The sequence below is a fragment of the Pagrus pagrus genome, assembly GCF_965226575.1.
Source record: "Pagrus pagrus genome assembly, chromosome: 8".
Taxonomy (NCBI): Eukaryota; Metazoa; Chordata; class Actinopteri; order Spariformes; family Sparidae; genus Pagrus; species Pagrus pagrus.
This window is the reverse complement of record NC_140192.1, coordinates 22,032,684-22,059,261: the sequence shown is the minus strand read 5'-3', so window position 1 is coordinate 22,059,261 and position 26,578 is coordinate 22,032,684. Positions and strand designations below refer to the sequence as shown.

The 26,578-nt window shown below is 44.1% G+C and overlaps 3 protein-coding genes across 4 annotated transcripts; all 3 read right to left on the bottom strand.

The window, feature by feature from the left end:
- Nucleotides 1–973: 973 nt before the first annotated feature.
- On the bottom strand, nucleotides 974–15,288 carry LOC311261621 (uncharacterized protein). 2 transcript variants are annotated; one of them, XM_084360426.1, is made up of 8 exons: nucleotides 7,666–15,288; nucleotides 7,432–7,545; nucleotides 7,163–7,276; nucleotides 5,433–5,591; nucleotides 5,080–5,162; nucleotides 2,829–2,973; nucleotides 2,533–2,715; nucleotides 974–2,412 (listed from the first exon to the last, which is right to left on the bottom strand). In XM_084360426.1, the coding sequence occupies exons 1-8, from the start codon at nucleotides 15,269–15,271 to the stop codon at nucleotides 2,258–2,260; spliced, it is 8,559 nt and encodes a 2,852-aa protein (XP_084216552.1). In that variant the 5' UTR covers nucleotides 15,272–15,288; the 3' UTR covers nucleotides 974–2,257. The 2 variants fall into 2 exon arrangements, 1 of the variants encoding a protein (XP_084216552.1); XR_014623163.1 differs by lacking the exons at nucleotides 974–2,412; nucleotides 2,533–2,715 and adding an exon at nucleotides 4,422–4,602 and having other exon boundaries at nucleotides 2,899–2,973.
- A 4-nt stretch (nucleotides 15,289–15,292) lies between these two features.
- On the bottom strand, nucleotides 15,293–23,944 carry LOC311261904 (uncharacterized protein; the record flags this gene model as incomplete). Its single annotated transcript, XM_084360917.1, has 1 exon — nucleotides 15,293–23,944. A coding segment is annotated over one exon (8,652 nt), but the record flags the coding sequence as incomplete, so codon positions are not given.
- A 430-nt stretch (nucleotides 23,945–24,374) lies between these two features.
- On the bottom strand, nucleotides 24,375–25,474 carry LOC311261903 (uncharacterized protein; the record flags this gene model as incomplete). The annotated part of the gene is made up of 2 exons (XM_084360916.1): nucleotides 24,375–24,407; nucleotides 24,560–25,474. The coding sequence occupies 2 exons, from the start codon at nucleotides 25,472–25,474 to the stop codon at nucleotides 24,375–24,377; spliced, it is 948 nt and encodes a 315-aa protein (XP_084217042.1).
- Between the last annotated feature and the right edge of the window lie 1,104 nt (nucleotides 25,475–26,578).

Sequence of the window (26,578 nt, the reverse complement as noted above, 5' to 3'; positions counted from 1 at the left end):
TATTCAGTGTGAATTCTTTACATTATGTGTAGAGTTCCCATGAGCTGTGGATGCTTCATCGAAGGAATGAAAAATCTGCTCATTTTCCATGGTACTGAGCAGAGGAAAACTCAAAGTTTATGGTTTAGTCTGATAGCACTACCTGCTGGTGAAAATACTGCAGTACTCACTCGGTACAGAATCTCTTATGGAAGAGGATCTGACAACGGGGACATGTTCCAAACAGGCAATGAAGACATACTGTTAAAATATGCTACATTACTAACTTAAGACTCTCTATTACCCCAAAAGTGCATGTCTTTCAAACTAGGAGGGACCACAACATGAGAGAAAACCTACACAAACATAAGGAGAACATGCACAACACCACACTCTGTTCCCAATGCCTTTCGCAGAATCTCTGTAAAAAGTCCACATTAAATATTATTAGTATATAATATTCATATATTTTATTTCTTTGGTGATTTAAAGCAGGAAAAAAACAGTTTGATCTCATTAAAAAAAATCACAAACATCCCAGACATTCACATTGTAAAATAAAAAAACGGACTGTTATAAATATAAAATGATATTATATGCACATGAAGGCTAAAACACACACACAGACATTCACAGGCAGACAAAACAAACACATTTTCCCATAAAAAAAAATGTTTTAGACATGTGAAACCATCCACATTTTGTTAATGTTACAAAACAACATTATTGCAGCTGATGGGGCCTTAAAGATGTAAAAAAAGACGTTAAATCCGTTGTATTGTTAAGTATTTTTCCATCTTCACTGCATCCCATTTAGACAGTCTGTGACTGGTTGATCTCCTGTTGTACATACAATAAAAATCAATGAAGAGCACTGTTAGGCCAGAAGACAGCATCATATTTTACCTGTGAGTATAAAACAAGTAAGGAGATCAAGAGCAGCTTGAAAATAAATTATATGCATCTCTGCCTAAACAGCCGTTACGTTCAAGTCTTTTTGAGTGTTTCACAAAATACATTCTCTCAATGGCTAATTCCAATTGACCACAATAACAAAAGTTAGATGTGCAGAAGAAAAGCGTTACCTTGGAAACCATCACAAGCTACATCACAACAGCCACAGATGAGAGCAAGACTCTTTGGTGTGTAATTATGAACAGCATTAGAGTTATTGTAAACATGCTGTAGCAATTAACTGTAAGTGATGCACGGAGCACACGTGAGCAGAAAAAACAGGCTACTTGAGCCACACTTCCCTTCTTCCTTTTTGAAATTGACGATGGACATTGATTTCCATCAGTGAATGAAGGCTTTGTCGGTAAATTCTTAGAAAGCAATCTCTCATATTAAATTGCAAAATGTCATACAGAAGAAAAATCACAAGGTTTTTCAAAATGATCTCTGTAGAAATCTACCCATGAACATTTATCTCGACAAGACATCGACGACATCCAGTGACAGTTGGAGCTAATGACAGGCGGTAATTTGGGAATTTAAAAGCTGCCACTACAAAGAAAGTCTCCAACAGTTAAACCATATTCTAATGTTTGAATAACTACTACTAGCAAAGCTAGGAAATCATGCTTCAGAATATGATTTGTGCCTCTGCTGAATAGCTTTTAAAGATTGGAGAAAGATTCTTTATAAAGGTTCACTGCTTCCATTGAATTCTGAGAAGCCAAACTTGGATCTGTTGACATAGAATAAACACATTTAAAAATCTGAGGACTTCAATATATATGCATATGCATGCATGCCCATTAAAATGAAGTCCAGCTTAAAACAGCACGACAACATAATTGATTCCTTTACATAACATAAGCGCTATAATTTCACAACAGGCTTTTTTTTTTCTATGAATAAGGAACACTTGTGGTGATTTTAAATAGCACAGTCGGTGTACAAAGGTATTAGACAGCGATCATGACTGTATTATTTGATAAGCTGAGGACAAGAGAGAAATCTTCAGCTGTTTAAAAAAAAGAATGATGAGTGTACTTTTTGCTTTTCCAGTAGCCAGCTGAAATTATTTGATCCACGTTGGCAGTGTTATACAACAGTGCCCCTTGATAAGAAAAGTCATGTATCAACATCTCTTTAAAAGGCACTTCATAAGATTCCATCGTCATCCAAAATGCAAGAAAACTGCATCTTATCCTCTTGGTTTCTTTGATGAGTTTTCTCTTGTGCTTTTCCTTTGAGAACCCTTTTCCTCTTTTCACACAAGCATCAGCCATGTGTCCTCGTCTCGGGGAGGCTGTGCCACTTTACGTGGCGCTCACTGTCTCTTCCGCTTATGTTCAGTCCTGTCTCTCCTTCCTCTGTAGAGCGGATGCTGAAAGCGGACGGGCTCCTCTGGCCAACCCTTGAAGTTGTTGATGCTGTAGAGACTTTTGTGTTGATGTCTTCTGATGGTCCTCTGATAGCCTGATGCTGTCAGAGAAAAATCACATATTAGTTCTAAAACGGTGAAAATGGTTTATCAGAGTGCTATACAGTTTGAGACACACAGAACAATGTGTATTAACTGAGAGCAATATTTGCTGTACTTACGATTCATACAGGATATTTTGGGGGTATCCCATTGTCCATTCCCTCGACAACGGATAGTTGGGACGTGCCTCTGAATAAAGCCTGTCCTGCACTGGTACCTCACCAATGAGTTGATCTCGTATCTGTCACGCTTCTTACCAAAGGTACGTGCATTCTCCACCAGAGGGGGCTGGCTACACGCCACTATGAAAGAGTAATAATAAAGTTAAAGTCAGAAATGTGTATCTTCTCCTTTCCAAATTCATGCATTCAGTTAAGTGAGAGATGATTTGTGCTCATTTTAGCAGTATTTGTACCTGTTCCCTTCTTGCAGGTGAAGGTAAGGTGGTAGTTGCATGGAACATCATTCCACTGGCCGTCCTCGTGCCATATCATCACAACACAGTCCTCGCCAGAAGTGAAGAAGCTGTCAGGCTGGTTGGGCCTCCAGTTTTCATATTGCTGAAATAAGAGCAAAGCGTAAAGAGTAAGACGTTATGATAGGTTTGATCTTCTTCAGAGTACCTTGCTTTGAAGGAAAAAACAAAACAAAAAAAAATGCACAAATTCTAACCCTAACAGAGATATAGACTTAGATATTTTACTATTTTATAAGAACCTGTGTTAGAACTAATAGTGATCTATCATGTTTAGTCTGCCTGATACAGTGCATGACAACACACTGGAGACACCAACAGAATAAGGTCAGCACATGTATTGTTATCACTTATCTCCCTCTACAGAACGGAACCAAAAAATAGAGATTCATGCTGTTTGGCTGCAGTTTTCTGTCACTGTCTTTTAATTAATGGCCACAAGAGGGAGCAACAGTATATTACTGGCAGCCAACTTCAGCTATTGAAGACCCCATCATAGTTCAGCTCTGAGGGATCCTTGCAGGCTCTGTATGACTAACACGAGGCAAAGAAACCAATACATTTACAAAATGGGTATATAAACTGTATTGAGGTAACAGCCAGCTACATTACTACACTGACAATCTCACATTAAGCCACAGAATGAGCAAATATAATAGTGGGTAAGATTTCTTAAGAAGTTTCTAAAAGACAGTACTGTCCAGTGCACTTTGATTACGACTATTAATGAGCATCAATAATCTCACATTCATATGGTAGACATGATCAGCATCAAGTAAATGCCACAGGTATTAGACTAGAGGGCTTTGTGATGACGGAAAACTATGTCATGTCATTACATCACAATGTCTGCATGCCTATCATTATATGAGTAAGTCTGCAGTCAAAAGAACCCACACACAAAAACACACAATGTCCGATGTACATTGACACATTAATTACAATATACACACAGCTGTAATGCTGTGGGGCATTCAACCAGGAATTGATGCTACCTGCAGTCTTTCAGCGCATTCTAGGTTCAAACGGTGTCTTCAAAGCTGTGAGCCCCCCACTCCACCAATCATACCCTGAGGCTCTGCTACTCTGTCATTATGGTTAGCAAACACACACTGACTTCCTGCTCAGCTCACTTCAAGTTAACAAATGCGTGACCCATCAACTGCACAGCAGGCCTGCATCCTCCTCAAAATAACCAAACAAACTTTGAACACCCACACGCACACACACACACAAGCCAAATATACACCAACTTGGGTGTTTCAGCGCAACTATGAGCAATATTGATCAATTTTCTTTAGTTTTTCCATGTGTAAATACTTCACAATTGTTGAAAAGTAGTTTTATTTATTATATTTATATCTATTAGTGGTGACCACCCACCCAGACCCCCTGGTCTGCTTCTATCCAGTTTTTTTCTTCAAGCACAGGTGCTGTCCATCTGTGTGTCTGAATGCCTGGTGGCCCTTCCCCCGTGTGGCTGCCTGCTGGCCAGGCCCTCTGATGAATGTGTGGGTTGAAGGGGGACCATACCTGTCTACGCCTGCCAAACTCCCCTCTACACAACGTCACTCACACCCTCATCACCCCTCAATCTTTCAACTGAGGAAGGGTCTCCATAGGCGGCCTGTGCTTATCTTTTAACCCCCTGGCTTTCTCTATGTTTCCCCTATCTCTGGTCCTGGAGGTCTATCTTTGAAGTGAGGACATCAATCTGTACAACACGGATACACATAGTAATTAGCCACTTTCCTGTCTAGTGAGGGGCATCTTCAGCAGCTACAACAACAAAAGCAAACACACTCTACTTACTGTTTGCGCTGTTTTATAAACACTGAATTTTATCAACAGTGTGCATTTTTCTTCGTTGCCTATCCTTTCACTTTAAAGTGCAGTCTTTTTGTGTTGTTGCAGCTATTGGTTTAATGCACTGGGCTCACACTGATTAAAAGGATTCAGTCGTGCCTTACAGCATCTTCTACATCAGATTTATTACCAGAGCAGTCACCCATTAGGGTGTAGCAATATGAGGCAGAGGAGAGTACGTCATGAGAAAGTCACCACAGCCCCTGAAAAGAACGGCTCTCCCTAGATGACTCTATCTGCCATCGGCTTTTTTCCCCAAATATTTACACTGTCTCTGTGCCATGTTTGTTAAGACAAAAATATGTGAGAAAACAACCTATCTTACCATAGGGCTGCCGTCAGTCCAGCGGAAGTCACTGTCAAACATCTTATCATTCAAGCCAATCCACTGGTAGTCCTGTCCAAGACCTAGCATACAGGGTAGAGTGAAACACAGCAAATTACGTCTCTCAGTTGCCATGAGACCTTTTTAGGACTGTTCAGTTACAGAAAGTGCAAGAGGAAGAGAAAGATAGCAATGGAATTTAACTTGCCTGAATCATTGCAATGCATTTACAGCATTTACTGTACATGTGGCTTTAAAGAAACTTCAATCTTATCATGAAGATTTCATAAATTAGGACTTTAACACAATCCTGTACTTATGATTGATTATTTATAATTATGAGCTATTCTTACGGTTGACAAACTGTTGCTCCTCGTGGGAGATGATGCTGGTCAGGTGGGCACCCTGTATGCGACATTCTCTCTCTGCTGTGTCCCAGTTTCTTCTGTGGGGGAAGTACTTGTAGCAGTGGCCCTGAAATTTATGCCAGCCATAGTCACATGTTTCTGTATCTGATGGGAGAGAAAGCAAGAGGGAATAAGGTATACAGGAAAAATTGAAAAATGGAAAACTTGCAGCAGATTATGAGAGATGAAATGCATTAACCTTTTTAAAAGACAAACCTTTGGATTTTAGCTGTCATCGATGCAACTTTTTATATCATAACCTTAATATTCAGGACATCATTTAATCTACTGCATCTACAGTACTAACACCTGAGAATAATGACCCTGCAGGCCTTCTGTTATCTCTGACAACAGCCTCTAATCAAGGGAAGGGGAACAAGATGATGGATCAGTCCCTACAGCCTCTAACATTAGCATGATAACGATGTGCCAACAAAACCGGAAGGAATTTAATTGAATGTCAATTTATTCTAAAAAATGTTATTATTGTGCTGAAGAGGATTATTCATCTCAGATTTCTTCACAGGTATTCATACACGCAAAATCAAATCAGTTAATGAAGATTCCGACTCAAAGTCAGACAAGATCATGAGTTTTGCAGTCGTGAACGGATCAACTTTAGGTCAAACCTAGAAACTTGAGAGGTGAGTGATTTAAATTGGGTTTGGGCTAAAGTCTAAAGTGAGGTGTTAAAATGGGTACTTTTTGCTCGACCAACAGTGTTTGTTCTGTATGTGTGTGTACCAACATAACATCCCTCCTCAATCCAGCTTCCAAACATTAACAGAAAAAAAAAAAAAACAGAGGCAGAGTCCCTCTCTGGGCTGTTCCTCCTCAAGTTACTTTTTCTTCCTGTCTCCTGGCAACACTTTCTAAGACAGCAGCTGTGTCCGAATACACAATCTGGGTGTGAGTCACTGATGAGCGATCCTGACAAAATTTAGGGTGTAGACATTGGTCAAGAGAAATCAGCCAAGGCGGATGATGCCCTGGGTTCAGCACACTTGAGATGAAAGTGGGTTGCAACTGAGAAAAGTAAATTCATGGGGATATGGGAAGTTTGGAGTATTTTTCCAGAACTTCTTTGTGTATATGAATTTGTTAAAGTACTCAGGAATGTCAGTGTTATTTCCAGTCAAACTGTATGGATGGAATGATCAAAAAGTGACTTGGAGGCTAGCTTACCTGCATTGGCGTGTAACATTAAAAACTGAATGTCTAAAATAAGTTACATGGAAAATGGAAAATAACTGTCTGAAACTTTGAAACTAAAGCTTGAGGATGAAGTCATCGATGTATTATCAGACAGGACGGACCTTCAGGCAACACAAAAAGAGACTGTAAAAAATGACGGTGGTGATGAGATAATTGTGGTGTTCATGACTCAGCTAAAGACTGGGGGAAACCTTAGGCAGTACTCTTTGTTTTCTGATTTATTTCCCGGGGACTCAGCTAAGTGATTACATTACAGTGTCTAAACACATTATCAAATGCAAGACCGGCAATTGTTTATTCTATCATGTAACATTTAAATAATTTAAACTGAGTTTAGACAGGTTAGGTGGATGTTTGGAACCAGTTACAACACTAATGAAATGGAAAGTTTTTATTAAACTGAATGGGAATACTCAGAGAGAAGTTAGGGTAGGAATCCATGATAATAACCAAACACTTACCCTCCTCACAATACAGCCCAGAGTAGCTTGGGAGGCACACACATGTGAAGAAAGCAAGCCCATCAACACATGTACCTCCATTGCGGCAAGGATTTGATTGGCATTCATCAATATCTACAGAAGAAACAAACATAATGAATGACAAAAAAAAAATTCAAAATCCTTGTCCCTACTACATTTAAACTAGTCTCAGATTTATTTGATGTTTCTTGGATTAAATTGAAGGCTGGTAGATACCATGAGAGAAATATTGTCACAAAGTATCCTACCTGTTTCACAGCGTTCACCACCGTAACCAGGAGCACAGCTGCATGTGTGGACGCTGCCTCTCTTGAAGCAAGATCCTCCATGGAGACAAATGTTCTCTGAACATGAGTGAAGTTCTGTTTAGAGATTTAAAAAAAGCAAAACAAAAGTTGTTTTTTTTAAATGAAAACAGATTCTCAGTTTACACATTTGTTGTCTTCCATCGAAAGCCATTTAAAAAAAGAAAAAAAACCTACCTTCAATTTCAACAGTCTCGGCAATGATGGTGTGCCCTAAATCGTGTCCTGTGTCAGGTAGCAATGTTGTTTCCTCCACTCTTCGTGGTGGTTCTCCTTCAGTGAGTGAGGGCGCTGCAGTTATATCACTGTCCAGTTTGTTATGCTCCACAGAAAAGGAAGATGATGGAGTGGTGGCTTCAGATACAACTGACAATGGCAAGCTTTGTGCTTGAGCTTGTGTTGTTGTAAACACTATATGGGTCCTTGTGGGTATTTCAGTGTTAGGAGAGACATTGCCCTCAATTTTGCTCACAACTTTGTCTTTCCCAGAGGTGCTATCAACACCAGTGGACTCCATCTTTGAAGCTGTGGTAGCATCTACCTTGAATACAGTCTGGATTTCATCCGGGGACAGCGACTGTTCTTCTATGCTGTTGATCTTTGGTTCTGTTGTAGTCATCATTTCTCCAGACACACTCTCAGACCTGACGGACCCATTTTCAGGTCCATTGCTAAGGACAGAGGGTGACTTAGTTGTGGCAGATAGAAGCACAGAGGTGGTGTTTTCCGCCTCATCACCATTCAGCCTAACAGTGCTTGCTGTGGACATACTTTCTTCGGAGCTACTGCTGCTGAGTGAACCACTCTCAGAACTAGAAGAGGATGCTGCACTGACAGGAGCTGAGGCAGAAGGCAAAAAAGTGATAGCTGCTGCTGATACTACAGGTGACTTGGTTGCCTTTTCTTCTGAGCCACTTTTAGCACTGCTCACAGGATGACTCTCAGATGTTTGCGAGACAATAGGTGGTATAGTCCTGAACACTACCGCTTCTGTTTGTGACGCAATGTTATTGTTTTGTGGAGCTTTTACTTCAAGCAAGGGGTCTGGGGCGTCATAATCTGGGGCATCTGGATCTCCATAAAGATCATCATGAGATGGTTCAGTCGTTGCACCACTTGAAACCTGATCAATAGTGGGTTCAACTTCAACTACGTAAGAAGAGGCAGCAGGCACAGTTGTTGATTCTGTAGTCTGGTTATTTTCATGACTTGCAAACACAGGGCGAGTTGTGGTCAGTGAAATATCCTCAGGAGAAAGATCAGAGGGAGGGCGGTGTGTTAGTGCGATCTCTGACCTGGCTTGTTCAAATGACTTCTGGGGAGTTGTTAGGAGTTGTACAGGGGAAACTGTTGCAACATATTGGACCATGACATCAGGCTGTGTTGGTACTGATGCTTCATCTGTAGGACCTGAAGTTATTGCAGCATCAGTAGATGTTATAAAGACTTCACCGTCTTTGATTGTGCTCCTTTCAGAATCATGTGAAATTTCATTGTTTATAGGTGCTTGACTTGGTGCTTCAGCTGTCTTATCTTCTGCCGTGGTTGCAATTCCAGTCTGGGGAGTCACATCAGTAGATTCAAAGTGCTGGCCTGACTCCTCACTGGGCAACATTGGGCTGGTTGTGGCCAACACAGTTTTCTCGGAGGAGATGTCAATGTGGGGATGATGAGTGAATGTTATCTCAGACCTGGCCTGTTGGAAGGACACCTCAGATGGTGTTGTATCTGGTTCTGGGACAAAGGTGGTGACAAACTTAACTATCACATCAGGTTTTGAAGTGCTTGGTAGAGAAATCATTGTGGGTGTAGAAATTGATTTGTTTGCAGATATAGGAGTGACGTGGTCCTTTATGCTCTCTTCATGTGCTGGGGTTGATGTTGCTTCATTGGTAGGGGATGAAACTGTTTCTGACAATGATGTTTTCTCTACCTCTGGAGTTATTACTCTTGTCTGAATTTCTTCCTCTTGAGTGATAGTGGAGGGTTTTTCTGTGCTGAACAGAGAAGATACTGGAGTGGCTACAGTCTTTCCACTCTCAGATGTCACTGTCTTCGGTGATGCAGTTGTGATATCTGAGATCTCATTCCCAGAGCCCTCCATAGTAACATCTGTATTACTTGCCACTGAAAGTTTATCAGTGCTGTAGAGAGGCGATAATGTTGTGGATAGCATTTGGTCCATTTTTGTTGTACTGTACAGAGGAGCGGCTGTCTGTGTCACACTTTGATCATCTGATCTATTATTCCCAAGAACATCAGGAGAGGATGTGACAGTTGGCTTCCTAGTACCAAAGAGACTGGAAGCAGCACTTGATACAGCTATTTCAATTTTGCCGGTGCCATGATCAGGTGGGGTAACTGACAATGTTTCTTGTCTAACTGTCACTGATGACACTTGAGTCTGATCACTTGAGATGTCTATATCAATAATGTCTGACACAGAAGTCACAGACGGTTTCAGTGTTTCTTTTTCAACTGTGTTGACCATATATTCCTCACTGGACACTGGACTGACTGAGCTTATCTCTGTTGTTTCAGTTAAGGTAAGGTTAGAGGGCAAAGATGTAGAGGCGGCGATCTCAGCAACAGAGTCATTGACATTATCAGTGTCCTCGTCTGATAAATCCACCATTATTTTCTCTGGAACTGGTTTGGTCTGAGTCTCAACAGTAAAAACTGAATGCGGTGTAGTTAAATCATATATTTCTTCAGAGCTTGACTTTGTGGACAGAGCACTAGCTGGGGTAGCCCGGGGTGTGGATGGGACTGTCTCTTCACTGGATGTCTCCATATGAGAAATATCTTCCACAGTCGATGGCTCTGAAGTGGAAACTAAATATTGAGAGGATGTTGCGGCTAATGATGTATCAATGGCTGAGGTTGCATGTATAGTTACTGGTGTAGGGGAAAGGAAGGTGGCACTATCAGTCCCTGAACCCTCTGAATCTTCCGTTACCTCAACCTTTTGTGTCATTGTGACTGCTGTGACACCTCCAACCTCCTCTGTCTGGATTGTTGGGTAAAATGAAGAAGAAGCAACTATGGAGACAGTATCTGCATCAATAATAGTATTATCTTTGGCAATGAGCTCAAGAGTGGGGCTACCTTCCCTTATACTGTCTGTAACTGCAGACAACAGCTCATCTTCACCCTCTGTGAACATGATGGTGGTTGATGGTTTTGACGCATGTAGGACCATGGTAGGTGTTTGTTCAGCCAAGTCAGTTTTGGCTTGGCTGCTACTGGGAGTGATGATCACGACCTGCTGGTCTGTAACACTATGATATACAATGGAGGGAATGGGGGTGGACATCGATGTGAATCCATCTTGCTTATGTTCACTGCTAGAGCTAACTGTGGTGAGGTCAACTGTAGCGTGGTCACTAAATGAAGCTCCAATTGTGTGGTGGGACAAAGTTGAGGAGGAGGATTCCGTTATGTGCTCAGCTTCAGTTACATCATTTTTGCCAGTGCTAGAAACAGGAGGCTCTGTTGCTTGCAAAGTGATGGGCCTTTCTGTATCTGGAGTAATTTCACTATCCTGAGAGGAAACTTTCTCATCAGAGGTCGGTGTAACTGAAACAAAGGTTTCAGTTTCACCTGTTGCCTCTCTGAATGTGACGGTCTCCATCACCGATGGCTTTGAGGTGAACATCTCAGTGGCTTGGCCACTAGTTCTCTTTCCCTCTGTCAAAGTAAGGGCTGAGCTTGGTGTTGATTTTTCAGTTGCAGCTATTGTCGTGTTAACTTGCTGCGCAGATGTAACAGCATATACTATTGTTATGTTTGGCTTCTCAGTGCTGTAGAGAGAAGAAGCTGCAGTTACAGCAGATTTTGGAATATCAGATATCTCTCTATCATGAAATGCTGTTGTTGTTTTAGGTTTCTCTGTGCTGAACACTGAAGACACTGTAGCATCAATTTTAGTGAGGATATCAGTGGTAGGGTCACTTGAACCATATTCCTCTGTATACACTGGGTTTGTATCTGTGGAAGGAGCATTACCAGTGTGCATTTCAGGAGATGTTGGCTTCTCAGTGCTATAAAGAGAAGAAGCTGCAGTACCAGTAGGTTTTTGTGTAATAACATTGTCAGTGGGCACTTCATTTGTTGGGTCACTGGAGTTCTCCTCAGTGACAGCAACAACACTGGAGGACAAAGTGATTGGTTTTGTAGCTGCAAGAGAAGTGGACCTCACAGGTGTACTTGTGACCGGTACAAATGTAGTTGACTCATCAACAAATTCAACCTCTGAACTGTCATCACCATCTGCAGAGCCATCTGTAAACCCACTTCCAGACTCAGAATTGTAAACCTCAGTGCTTGTCATGTGTGGAGACCGGGTTGATGACATAAATTCCTTGGTCAACTGTGTACTGGAGTCAGCTGAGGATGCAGCAGTCTCATCTATCTCAGTCTCATCTGTTGTCACAGAAAATTCATCCTGGGATATTGTGGTAGTCTCAGTGAATGACTCTACACCAGATCCGTCTGGACTTGAATCAAAATCATCTGATGAGTTCTCCATGTCAATGTAAGTAGAGGTTTCTTTTGAGGTAAATATTGTGACCCTGGGGATGACGATGTGTTGAGATGTGCTCAGTGTGTAGGGACCTGTTGTGACACTTGAAAAATCTCTATCACTGGAACCTTTTTCCTCAACAAATGTGGATGTAATGGATGGGCTAAATGTGGTTGTTTCTATGGTTGTTTGTTCCACAGAGGGTTGCTCGGCCGGTGTTGGTGTTGTTAGGGGAGTTTCATCTGTGTATGCAGCTGTGGCATCTCCTGAAAACTCTACTTCCTCGGAATCCCCACTTCCAGACCCTGATGCTGTCACTGTGATTATTGTGGTAGACATTTGGGTTGCATCTGTAGACTCATGAGTCATGACCTGGGTTGAGGATGGGGTTGATTCAAAGCCAGGCTGTGATGTGCTCCGAGTCTCAGCTATCTGACTTTGACCCGTTGATGGAGAGAATGCAAATTCGCTTTGGGATTGGCTGGAGGCAGTAGGTGGCAATACTGGTCCTTTCTCAGTACTGTAGATTGATGAAGCTGCAGTAAAAGCATGGGTTGAAGTAAGACTTGCTCCAGATTCATGTGATGTCATCATTAATGGAGTTGCAGTGCTAGACAAAAAAGAGATCTGAGTGAACATGTCTTGGGTTTCATCACCTTGGGTTTCACTTGTTTCAGTTTTAGGTGATCCTGTGACTGATGGGGACTCTGTACTAAACATTGAAGATACAGAAGTTGCTGTGATGAGTGATTCGTCAGTCCAAAAGACAGTGCCCTCTCCAGAGCCTTCAGTACTTGTGGGAAAGAGGACTGATGCTGTTTCAGGGCTGAAAGTCGATCCACTGATGGAAGGCATAGACTCCACCAATGCAGGCTCAGTGCTAATGTCATCCTCCACGGTATCATTAACAGTGGATGAGGAAACAGAGGCCATACTTGGAGACACTGTAATTGAGCTTGATTGTGTCTCATCAGGAATTGGAGAAATGGTTGTCTGTCCTGTAAGTGATGGAACTTTTGTCGCGTCTGTTTCAAAGCTTTCTGTGGTTCCAGGTGATCTTGCTGTTGGTGCATCAGTACTATGGAAAGAAGATGTACTTGTCACAGTAGAGGTCTGAGTGAACATGTCTTGGGTTTTATCACCTGAGCCATCCTCATCTGCTGGAGTGACAATGGAAGTTTGCTCTGTCTTATCAGTGATGGGAGAGATTGAGGGCTTGTCCGTATGACTGGTGCCAGCACTGACTTGTGTAACTGGCAGTGCCGTTGGCGTCTCTGTGCTAAACAATGAGGAGGCTGATGGAGCTACAGTGTCTTTGCTGGAAACCTCAGAAGTCGGTTCACCTGAGCTCTCTTCCTCTGTTGTTTGCCAGTTTGAGCCTGCCTCTAATGATACTGATGATTTTTCAGTGTGACTTGTGGTTGCAGTCTTTTGCGCTTCAGGTGACACTGAGGTTGGTTTCTCAGTACTGAAGAGTGATGAAGCTGTTGGAAAAGCGGGTTTTGATGTTTCACTTGTTACAGTTTTAGGTGATCCTGTGACTGATGGGGACTCTGTACTAAACATTGAAGATACAGAAGTTGCTGTGATGAGTGATTCGTCAGTCCAAAAGACAGTGCCCTCTCCAGAGCCTTCAGTACTTGTGGGAAAGAGGACTGATGCTGTTTCAGGGCTGAAAGTCGATCCACTGATGGAAGGCATAGACTCCACCAATGCAGGCTCAGTGCTAATGTCATCCTCCACGGTATCATTAACAGTGGATGAGGAAACAGAGGCCATACTTGGAGACACTGTAATTGAGCTTGATTGTGTCTCATCAGGAATTGGAGAAATGGTTGTCTGTCCTGTAAGTGATGGAACTTTTGTCGCGTCTGTTTCAAAGCTTTCTGTGGTTCCAGGTGATCTTGCTGTTGGTGCATCAGTACTATGGAAAGAAGATGTACTTGTCACAGTAGAGGTCTGAGTGAACATGTCTTGGGTTTTATCACCTGAGCCATCCTCATCTGCTGGAGTGACAATGGAAGTTTGCTCTGTCTTATCAGTGATGGGAGAGATTGAGGGCTTGTCCGTATGACTGGTGCCAGCACTGACTTGTGTAACTGGCAGTGCCGTTGGCGTCTCTGTGCTAAACAATGAGGAGGCTGATGGAGCTACAGTGTCTTTGCTGGAAACCTCAGAAGTCGGTTCACCTGAGCTCTCTTCCTCTGTTGTTTGCCAGTTTGAGCCTGCCTCTAATGATACTGATGATTTTTCAGTGTGACTTGTGGTTGCAGTCTTTTGCGCTTCAGGTGACACTGAGGTTGGTTTCTCAGTACTGAAGAGTGATGAAGCTGTTGGAAAAGCGGGTTTTGATGTTTCACTTGTTACAGTTTTAGGTGATCCTGTGACTGATGGGGACTCTGTACTAAACATTGAAGATACAGAAGTTGCTGTGATGAGTGATTCGTCAGTCCAAAAGACAGTGCCCTCTCCAGAGCCTTCAGTACTTGTGGGAAAGAGGACTGATGCTGTTTCAGGGCTGAAAGTCGATCCACTGATGGAAGGCATAGACTCCACCAATGCAGGCTCAGTGCTAATGTCATCCTCCACGGTATCATTAACAGTGGATGAGGAAACAGAGGCCATACTTGGAGACACTGTAATTGAGCTTGATTGTGTCTCATCAGGAATTGGAGAAATGGTTGTCTGTCCTGTAAGTGATGGAACTTTTGTCGCGTCTGTTTCAAAGCTTTCTGTGGTTCCAGGTGATCTTGCTGTTGGTGCATCAGTACTATGGAAAGAAGATGTACTTGTCACAGTAGAGGTCTGAGTGAACATGTCTTGGGTTTTATCACCTGAGCCATCCTCATCTGCTGGAGTGACAATGGAAGTTTGCTCTGTCTTATCAGTGATGGGAGAGATTGAGGGCTTGTCCGTATGACTGGTGCCAGCACTGACTTGTGTAACTGGCAGTGCCGTTGGCGTCTCTGTGCTAAACAATGAGGAGGCTGATGGAGCTGCAGTGTCTTTGCTGGAAACCTCAGAAGTCGGTTCACCTGAGCTCTCTTCCTCTGTTGTTTGCCAGTTTGAGCCTGCCTCTAATGATACTGATGATTTTTCAGTCTGACTTGTGGTTGCAGTCTTTTGCGCTTCAGGTGACACTGAGGTTGGTTTCTCAGTACTGAAGAGTGATGAAGCTGTTGGAAAAGCGGGTTTTGATGTTTCACTTGTTACAGTTTTAGGTGATCCTGTGACTGATGGGGACTCTGTACTAAACATTGAAGATACAGAAGTTGCTGTGATGAGTGATTCATCAGTCCAAAAGATAGTGCCCTCTCCAGAGCCTTCAGTACTTGTGGGAAAGAGGACTGATGCTGTTTCAGGGCTGAAACTCGATCCACTGATGGAAGGCATAGACTCCACCAATGCAGGCTCAGTGCTAATGTCATCCTCCACGGTATCATTAACAGTGGATGAGGAAACAGAGGCCATACTTGGAGACACTGTAATTGAGCTTGATTGTGTCTCATCAGGAATTGGAGAAATGGTTGTCTGTCCTGTAAGTGATGGAACTTTTGTCTTGTCTGTTTCAAGGCTTTCTGTGATTCCAGGTGATCTTGCTGTTGGTGCATCAGTACTATAGAAAGAAGATGTACTTGTCACAGTAGAGGTCTGAGTGAATATGTCTTGGGTTTTATCGCCTGAGCCATCCCCATCTACTGGAGTGACAATGGAAGTTTGCTCTGTCTTATCAGTGATGGGAGAGATTGAGGGCTTGTCCGTATGACTGGTGCCAGCACTGACTTGTGTAACTGGCAGTGCCGTTGGCGTGTCTGTGCTAAACAATGAGGAGGCTGATGGAGTTGCAGTGCCGTTGCTGGAAACCTCAGCAGTCGGTTCACCTGAGCTCTCTTCCTCTGTTGTTTGCCAGTTTGAGCCTGGCTCTACTGTTACTGATGATTTTTCAGTCTGACTTGTGGTTGCAGTCTTTTGCGCTTCAGGTGACACTGAGGTTGGTTTCTCAGTACTGAAGAGTGATGAAGCTGTTGGAAAAGAGGGTTTTGATGTTTCACTTGTTTCAGTTTTAGGTGCTCCTGTGACTGATGGGGACTCTGTACTAAACATTGAAGATACAGAAGTTGCTGTGATGAGTGATTCGTCAGTCCAAAAGATAGTGCCCTCTCCAGAGCCTTCAGTACTTGTGGGAAAGAGGACTGATGCTGTTTCAGGGCTGAAACTCGATCCACTGATGGAAGGCATAGACTCCACCAATGCAGGCTCAGTGCTAATGTCATCCTCCACGGTATCATTAACAGTGGATGAGGAAACAGAGGCCATACTTGGAGACATTGTAATTGAGCTTGATTGTGTCTCATCAGGAATTGGAGAAATGGTTGTCTGTCCTGTAAGTGATGGAACTTTTGTCGCGTCTGTTTCAAGGCTTTCTGTGGTTCCAGGTGATCTTGCTGTTGGTGCATCAGTATTATAGAAAGAAGATGTACTTGTCACAGTAGAGGTCTGAGTGAACATGTCTTGGGTTTTATCACCTGAGCCATCCTCATCTACTGGAGTGACAATGGAAGTTTGCTCTGTCTTATCAGTGATGGGAGAGATTGAGGGCTTGTCCGTATGACCGGTGCCAGCACTGACTTGTGTAACTGGCAGTGCCGTTGGCGTGTCTGTGCTAAACAATGAGGAGGTTGTTGGAGTTGCAGTGCCTTTGCTGGAAACCTCAGCAGTCGGTTCACCTGAGCTCTCTTCCTCTGTTGTTTGCCAGTTTGAGCCTGCCTCTACTGTCACTGATGATTTTTCAGTCTGACTTGTGGTTGCAGTCTTTTGCGCTTCAGGTGACACTGAGGTTGGTTTCTCAGTACTGAAGAGTGATGAAGCTGTTGGAAAAGAGGGTTTTGATGTTTCACTTGTTTCAGTTTTAGGTGCTCCTGTGACTGATGGGGACTCTGTACTAAACATTGAAGATACAGAAGTTGCTGTGATGAGTGATTCGTCAGTCCAAAAGATAGTGCCCTCTCCAGAGCCTTCAGTACTTGTGGGAAAGAGGACTGATGCTGTTTCAGGGCTGAAAGTCGATCCACTGATGGAAGGCATAGACTCCACCAATGCAGGCTCAGTGCTAATGTCATCCTCCACGGTATCATTAACAGTGGATGAGGAAACAGAGGCCATACTTGGAGACACTGTAATTGAGCTTGATTGTGTCTCATCAGGAATTGGAGAAATGGTTGTCTGTCCTGTAAGTGATGGAACTTTTGTCGCGTCTGTTTCAAAGCTTTCTGTGGTTCCAGGTGATCTTGCTGTTGGTGCATCAGTACTATGGAAAGAAGATGTACTTGTCACAGTAGAGGTCTGAGTGAACATGTCTTGGGTTTTATCACCTGAGCCATCCTCATCTGCTGGAGTGACAATGGAAGTTTGCTCTGTCTTATCAGTGATGGGAGAGATTGAGGGCTTGTCCGTATGACTGGTGCCAGCACTGACTTGTGTAACTGGCAGTGCCGTTGGCGTCTCTGTGCTAAACAATGAGGAGGCTGATGGAGCTGCAGTGTCTTTGCTGGAAACCTCAGAAGTCGGTTCACCTGAGCTCTCTTCCTCTGTTGTTTGCCAGTTTGAGCCTGCCTCTAATGATACTGATGATTTTTCAGTCTGACTTGTGGTTGCAGTCTTTTGCGCTTCAGGTGACACTGAGGTTGGTTTCTCAGTACTGAAGAGTGATGAAGCTGTTGGAAAAGCGGGTTTTGATGTTTCACTTGTTACAGTTTTAGGTGATCCTGTGACTGATGGGGACTCTGTACTAAACATTGAAGATACAGAAGTTGCTGTGATGAGTGATTCATCAGTCCAAAAGATAGTGCCCTCTCCAGAGCCTTCAGTACTTGTGGGAAAGAGGACTGATGCTGTTTCAGGGCTGAAAGTCGATCCACTGATGGAAGGCATAGACTCCACCAATGCAGGCTCAGTGCTAATGTCATCCTCCACGGTATCATTAACAGTGGATGAGGAAACAGAGGCCATACTTGGAGACACTGTAATTGAGCTTGATTGTGTCTCATCAGGAATTGGAGAAATGGTTGTCTGTCCTGTAAGTGATGGAACTTTTGTCTTGTCTGTTTCAAGGCTTTCTGTGATTCCAGGTGATCTTGCTGTTGGTGCATCAGTACTATAGAAAGAAGATGTACTTGTCACAGTAGAGGTCTGAGTGAACATGTCTTGGGTTTTATCGCCTGAGCCATCCCCATCTACTGGAGTGACAATGGAAGTTTGCTCTGTCTTATCAGTGATGGGAGAGATTGAGGGCTTGTCCGTATGACTGGTGCCAGCACTGACTTGTGTAACTGGCAGTGCCGTTGGCGTGTCTGTGCTAAACAATGAGGAGGCTGATGGAGTTGCAGTGCCGTTGCTGGAAACCTCAGCAGTCGGTTCACCTGAGCTCTCTTCCTCTGTTGTTTGCCAGTTTGAGCCTGGCTCTACTGTTACTGATGATTTTTCAGTCTGACTTGTGGTTGCAGTCTTTTGCGCTTCAGGTGACACTGAGGTTGGTTTCTCAGTACTGAAGAGTGATGAAGCTGTTGGAAAAGAGGGTTTTGATGTTTCACTTGTTTCAGTTTTAGGTGCTCCTGTGACTGATGGGGACTCTGTACTAAACATTGAAGATACAGAAGTTGCTGTGATGAGTGATTCGTCAGTCCAAAAGATAGTGCCCTCTCCAGAGCCTTCAGTACTTGTGGGAAAGAGGACTGATGCTGTTTCAGGGCTGAAACTCGATCCACTGATGGAAGGCATAGACTCCACCAATGCAGGCTCAGTGCTAATGTCATCCTCCACGGTATCATTAACAGTGGATGAGGAAACAGAGGCCATACTTGGAGACATTGTAATTGAGCTTGATTGTGTCTCATCAGGAATTGGAGAAATGGTTGTCTGTCCTGTAAGTGATGGAACTTTTGTCGCGTCTGTTTCAAGGCTTTCTGTGGTTCCAGGTGATCTTGCTGTTGGTGCATCAGTATTATAGAAAGAAGATGTACTTGTCACAGTAGAGGTCTGAGTGAACATGTCTTGGGTTTTATCACCTGAGCCATCCTCATCTACTGGAGTGACAATGGAAGTTTGCTCTGTCTTATCAGTGATGGGAGAGATTGAGGGCTTGTCCGTATGACCGGTGCCAGCACTGACTTGTGTAACTGGCAGTGCCGTTGGCGTGTCTGTGCTAAACAATGAGGAGGTTGTTGGAGTTGCAGTGCCTTTGCTGGAAACCTCAGCAGTCGGTTCACCTGAGCTCTCTTCCTCTGTTGTTTGCCAGTTTGAGCCTGCCTCTACTGTCACTGATGATTTTTCAGTCTGACTTGTGGTTGCAGTCTTTTGCGCTTCAGGTGACACTGAGGTTGGTTTCTCAGTACTGAAGAGTGATGAAGCTGTTGGAAAAGAGGGTTTTGATGTTTCACTTGTTTCAGTTTTAGGTGCTCCTGTGACTGATGGGGACTCTGTACTAAACATTGAAGATACAGAAGTTGCTGTGATGAGTGATTCGTCAGTCCAAAAGATAGTGCCCTCTCCAGAGCCTTCAGTACTTGTGGGAAAGAGGACTGATGCTGTTTCAGGGCTGAAAGTCGATCCACTGATGGAAGGCATAGACTCCACCAATGCAGGCTCAGTGCTAATGTCATCCTCCACGGTATCATTAACAGTGGATGAGGAAACAGAGGCCATACTTGGAGACACTGTAATTGAGCTTGATTGTGTCTCATCAGGAATTGGAGAAATGGTTGTCTGTCCTGTAAGTGATGGAACTTTTGTCGCGTCTGTTTCAAAGCTTTCTGTGGTTCCAGGTGATCTTGCTGTTGGTGCATCAGTACTATGGAAAGAAGATGTACTTGTCACAGTAGAGGTCTGAGTGAACATGTCTTGGGTTTTATCACCTGAGCCATCCTCATCTGCTGGAGTGACAATGGAAGTTTGCTCTGTCTTATCAGTGATGGGAGAGATTGAGGGCTTGTCCGTATGACTGGTGCCAGCACTGACTTGTGTAACTGGCAGTGCCGTTGGCGTCTCTGTGCTAAACAATGAGGAGGCTGATGGAGCTGCAGTGTCTTTGCTGGAAACCTCAGAAGTCGGTTCACCTGAGCTCTCTTCCTCTGTTGTTTGCCAGTTTGAGCCTGCCTCTAATGATACTGATGATTTTTCAGTCTGACTTGTGGTTGCAGTCTTTTGCGCTTCAGGTGACACTGAGGTTGGTTTCTCAGTACTGAAGAGTGATGAAGCTGTTGGAAAAGCGGGTTTTGATGTTTCACTTGTTACAGTTTTAGGTGATCCTGTGACTGATGGGGACTCTGTACTAAACATTGAAGATACAGAAGTTGCTGTGATGAGTGATTCATCAGTCCAAAAGATAGTGCCCTCTCCAGAGCCTTCAGTACTTGTGGGAAAGAGGACTGATGCTGTTTCAGGGCTGAAAGTCGATCCACTGATGGAAGGCATAGACTCCACCAATGCAGGCTCAGTGCTAATGTCATCCTCCACGGTATCATTAACAGTGGATGAGGAAACAGAGGCCATACTTGGAGACACTGTAATTGAGCTTGATTGTGTCTCATCAGGAATTGGAGAAATGGTTGTCTGTCCTGTAAGTGATGGAACTTTTGTCTTGTCTGTTTCAAGGCTTTCTGTGATTCCAGGTGATCTTGCTGTTGGTGCATCAGTACTATAGAAAGAAGATGTACTTGTCACAGTAGAGGTCTGAGTGAACATGTCTTGGGTTTTATCGCCTGAGCCATCCCCATCTACTGGAGTGACAATGGAAGTTTGCTCTGTCTTATCAGTGATGGGAGAGATTGAGGGCTTGTCCGTATGACTGGTGCCAGCACTGACTTGTGTAACTGGCAGTGCCGTTGGCGTGTCTGTGCTAAACAATGAGGAGGCTGATGGAGTTGCAGTGCCGTTGCTGGAAACCTCAGCAGTCGGTTCACCTGAGCTCTCTTCCTCTGTTGTTTGCCAGTTTGAGCCTGGCTCTACTGTTACTGATGATTTTTCAGTCTGACTTGTGGTTGCAGTCTTTTGCGCTTCAGGTGACACTGAGGTTGGTTTCTCAGTACTGAAGAGTGATGAAGCTGTTGGAAAAGAGGGTTTTGATGTTTCACTTGTTTCAGTTTTAGGTGCTCCTGTGACTGATGGGGACTCTGTACTAAACATTGAAGATACAGAAGTTGCTGTGATGAGTGATTCGTCAGTCCAAAAGATAGTGCCCTCTCCAGAGCCTTCAGTACTTGTGGGAAAGAGGACTGATGCTGTTTCAGGGCTGAAAGTCGATCCACTGATGGAAGGCATAGACTCCACCAATGCAGGCTCAGTGCTAATGTCATCCTCCACGGTATCATTAACAGTGGATGAGGAAACAGAGGCCATACTTGGAGACACTGTAATTGAGCTTGATTGTGTCTCATCAGGAATTGGAGAAATGGTTGTCTGTCCTGTAAGTGATGGAACTTTTGTCGCGTCTGTTTCAAAGCTTTCTGTGGTTCCAGGTGATCTTGCTGTTGGTGCATCAGTACTATGGAAAGAAGATGTACTTGTCACAGTAGAGGTCTGAGTGAACATGTCTTGGGTTTTATCACCTGAGCCATCCTCATCTGCTGGAGTGACAATGGAAGTTTGCTCTGTCTTATCAGTGATGGGAGAGATTGAGGGCTTGTCCGTATGACTGGTGCCAGCACTGACTTGTGTAACTGGCAGTGCCGTTGGCGTCTCTGTGCTAAACAATGAGGAGGCTGATGGAGCTGCAGTGTCTTTGCTGGAAACCTCAGAAGTCGGTTCACCTGAGCTCTCTTCCTCTGTTGTTTGCCAGTTTGAGCCTGCCTCTAATGATACTGATGATTTTTCAGTCTGACTTGTGGTTGCAGTCTTTTGCGCTTCAGGTGACACTGAGGTTGGTTTCTCAGTACTGAAGAGTGATGAAGCTGTTGGAAAAGCGGGTTTTGATGTTTCACTTGTTACAGTTTTAGGTGATCCTGTGACTGATGGGGACTCTGTACTAAACATTGAAGATACAGAAGTTGCTGTGATGAGTGATTCATCAGTCCAAAAGATAGTGCCCTCTCCAGAGCCTTCAGTACTTGTGGGAAAGAGGACTGATGCTGTTTCAGGGCTGAAAGTCGATCCACTGATGGAAGGCATAGACTCCACCAATGCAGGCTCAGTGCTAATGTCATCCTCCACGGTATCATTAACAGTGGATGAGGAAACAGAGGCCATACTTGGAGACACTGTAATTGAGCTTGATTGTGTCTCATCAGGAATTGGAGAAATGGTTGTCTGTCCTGTAAGTGATGGAACTTTTGTCTTGTCTGTTTCAAGGCTTTCTGTGATTCCAGGTGATCTTGCTGTTGGTGCATCAGTACTATGGAAAGAAGATGTACTTGTCACAGTAGAGGTCTGAGTGAACATGTCTTGGGTTTTATCGCCTGAGCCATCCCCATCTACTGGAGTGACAATGGAAGTTTGCTCTGTCTTATCAGTGATGGGAGAGATTGAGGGCTTGTCCGTATGACTGGTGCCAGCACTGACTTGTGTAACTGGCAGTGCCGTTGGCGTGTCTGTGCTAAACAATGAGGAGGCTGATGGAGTTGCAGTGCCGTTGCTGGAAAACTCAGCAGTCGGTTCACCTGAGCTCTCTTCCTCTGTTGTTTGCCAGTTTGAGCCTGGCTCTACTGTTACTGATGATTTTTCAGTCTGACTTGTAGTTGCAGTCTTTTGCGCTTCAGGTGACACTGAGGTTGGTTTCTCAGTACTGAAGAGTGATGAAGCTGTTGGAAAAGAGGGTTTTGATGTTTCACTTGTTTCAGTTTTAGGTGCTCCTGTGACTGATGGGGACTCTGTACTAAACATTGAAGATACAGAAGTTGCTGTGATGAGTGATTCGTCAGTCCAAAAGATAGTGCCCTCTCCAGAGCCTTCAGTACTTGTGGGAAAGAGGACTGATGCTGTTTCAGGGCTGAAAGTCGATCCACTGATGGAAGGCATAGACTCAACCATTGCAGGCTCAGTGCTAATGTCATCGTCCACGATATCATTAACAGCGGATGAGGAAACAGAGGCCATACTTGGAGACATTGTAATTGAGCTTGATTGTGTCTCATCAGGAATTGGAGAAATGGTTGTCTGTCCTGTAAGTGATGGAACTTTTGTCTTGTCTGTTTCAAGGCTTTCTGTGGTTCCAGGTGATCTTGCTGTTGGTGCATCAGTACTATAGAAAGAAGATGTACTTGTCACAGTAGAAGTCTGAGTGAACATGTCTTGGGTTTTATCACCTGAGCCATCCTCATCTACTGGAGTGACAATGGAAGTTTGCTCTGTCTTATCAGTGATGGGAGAGATTGAGGGCTTGTCAGTATGACCGGTGCCAGCACTGACTTGTGTAACTGGCAGTGCCGTTGGCGTCTCTGTGCTAAACAATGAGGAGGCTGTTGGAGTTGCAGTGCCTTTGCTAGAAACCTCAGAAGTCGGTTCACCTGAGCTCTCTTCCTCTGTTGTTTGCCAGTTTGAGCCTGCCTCTACTGTTACTGATGATTTTTCAGTCTGACTTGTGGTTGCAGTCTTTTGCGCTTCAGGTGACACTGAGGTTGGTTTCTCAGTACTGAACAGTGATGAAGCTGTTGGAAAAGAGGGTTTTGATGTTTCACTTGTTTCAGTTTTAGGTGATCCTGTGACTGATGGGGACTCTGTACTAAACATTGAAGATACAGAAGTTGCTGTGATGAGTGATTCGTCAGTCCAAAACATAGTGCCCTCTCCAGAGCCTTCAGTACTTGTGGGAAAGAGGACTGATGCTGTTTCAGGGCTGAAAGTCGATCCACTGATGGAAGGCATAGACTCAACCATTGCAGGCTCAGTGCTAATGTCATCGTCCACGATATCGTTAACAGTGGATGAGGAAACAGAGGCCATACTTGGAGACATTGTAATTGAGCTTGATTGTGTCTCATCGGGAATTGGAGAAATGGTTGTCTGTCCTGTAAGTGATGGAACTTTTGTCTCGTCTGTTTCAGTGATGGGAGAGATTGAGGGCTTGTCAGTATGACCGGTGCCAGCACTGACTTGTGTAACTGGCAGTGCCGTTGGCGTCTCTGTGCTAAACAATGAGGAGGCTGATGGAGTTGCAGTGCCATTGCTGGAAACCTCAGAAGTCGGTTCACCTGAGCTCTCTTCCTCTGTTGTTTGCCAGTTTGAGCCTGCCTCTACTGTCACTGATGATTTTTCAGTCTGACTTGTGGTTGCAGTCTTTTGCGCTTCAGGTGACACTGAGGTTGGTTTCTCAGTACTGAAGAGTGATGAAGCTGTTGGAAAAGTTGGTTTTGATGTTTCACTTGTTTCAGTTTTAGGTGCTCCTGTGACTGATGGGGACTCTGTACTAAACATTGAAGATACAGAAGTTGCTGTGATGAGTGATTCGTCAGTCCAAAAGATAGTGCCCTCTCCAGAGCCTTCAGTACTTGTGGGAAAGAGGACTGATGCTGTTTCAGGGCTGAAAGTCGATCCACTGATGGAAGGCATAGACTCAACCATTGCAGGCTCAGTGCTAATGTCATCGTCCACGATATCATTAACAGCGGATGAGGAAACAGAGGCCATACTTGGAGACATTGTAATTGAGCTTGATTGTGTCTCATCAGGAATTGGAGAAATGGTTGTCCGTCCTGTAAGTGATGGAACTTTTGTCTTGTCTGTTTCAAGGCTTTCTGTGGTTCCAGGTGATCTTGCTGTTGGTGCATCAGTACTATAGAAAGAAGATGTACTTGTCACAGTAGAAGTCTGAGTGAACATGTCTTGGGTTTTATCACCTGAGCCATCCTCATCTACTGGAGTGACAATGGAAGTTTGCTCTGTCTTATCAGTGATGGGAGAGATTGAGGGCTTGTCAGTATGACCGGTGCCAGCACTGACTTGTGTAACTGGCAGTGCCGTTGGCGTCTCTGTGCTAAACAATGAGGAGGCTGTTGGAGTTGCAGTGCCTTTGCTAGAAACCTCAGAAGTCGGTTCACCTGAGCTCTCTTCCTCTGTTGTTTGCCAGTTTGAGCCTGCCTCTACTGTTACTGATGATTTTTCAGTCTGACTTGTGGTTGCAGTCTTTTGCGCTTCAGGTGACACTGAGGTTGGTTTCTCAGTACTGAACAGTGATGAAGCTGTTGGAAAAGAGGGTTTTGATGTTTCACTTGTTTCAGTTTTAGGTGATCCTGTGACTGATGGGGACTCTGTACTAAACATTGAAGATACAGAAGTTGCTGTGATGAGTGATTCGTCAGTCCAAAACATAGTGCCCTCTCCAGAGCCTTCAGTACTTGTGGGAAAGAGGACTGATGCTGTTTCAGGGCTGAAAGTCGATCCACTGATGGAAGGCATAGACTCAACCATTGCAGGCTCAGTGCTAATGTCATCGTCCACGATATCGTTAACAGTGGATGAGGAAACAGAGGCCATACTTGGAGACATTGTAATTGAGCTTGATTGTGTCTCATCGGGAATTGGAGAAATGGTTGTCTGTCCTGTAAGTGATGGAACTTTTGTCTCGTCTGTTTCAGTGATGGGAGAGATTGAGGGCTTGTCAGTATGACCGGTGCCAGCACTGACTTGTGTAACTGGCAGTGCCGTTGGCGTCTCTGTGCTAAACAATGAGGAGGCTGATGGAGTTGCAGTGCCATTGCTGGAAACCTCAGAAGTCGGTTCACCTGAGCTCTCTTCCTCTGTTGTTTGCCAGTTTGAGCCTGCCTCTACTGTCACTGATGATTTTTCAGTCTGACTTGTGGTTGCAGTCTTTTGCGCTTCAGGTGACACTGAGGTTGGTTTCTCAGTACTGAAGAGTGATGAAGCTGTTGGAAAAGTTGGTTTTGATGTTTCACTTGTTTCAGTTTTAGGTGCTCCTGTGACTGATGGGGACTCTGTACTAAACATTGAAGATACAGAAGTTGCTGTGATGAGTGATTCGTCAGTCCAAAAGATAGTGCCCTCTCCAGAGCCTTCAGTACTTGTGGGAAAGAGGACTGATGCTGTTTCAGGGCTGAAAGTCGATCCACTGATGGAAGGCATAGACTCAACCATTGCAGGCTCAGTGCTAATGTCATCATCCACGATATCATTAACAGCGGATGAGGAAACAGAGGCCATACTTGGAGACATTGTAATTGAGCTTGATTGTGTCTCATCAGGAATTGGAGAAATGGTTGTCTGTCCTGTAAGTGATGGAACTTTTGTCTCGTCTGTTTCAGTGATGGGAGAGATTGAGGGCTTGTCCGTATGACCGGTGCCAGCACTGACTTGAGTAACTGGCAGTGCCATTGGCGTCTCTGTGCTAAACAATGAGGAGGCTGATGGAGTTGCAGTGCCATTGCTGGAAACCTCAGAAGTCGGTTCGCCTGAGCTCTCTTCCTCTGTTGTTGACCAGTTTGAGCCTGCCTCTACTGTTACTGATGATTTTTCAGTCTGACTTGTGGTTGCAGTCTTTTGCGCTTCAGGTGACACTGAGGTTGGTTTCTCAGTACTGAAGAGTGATGAAGCTGTTGGAAAAGTTGGTTTTGATGTTTCACT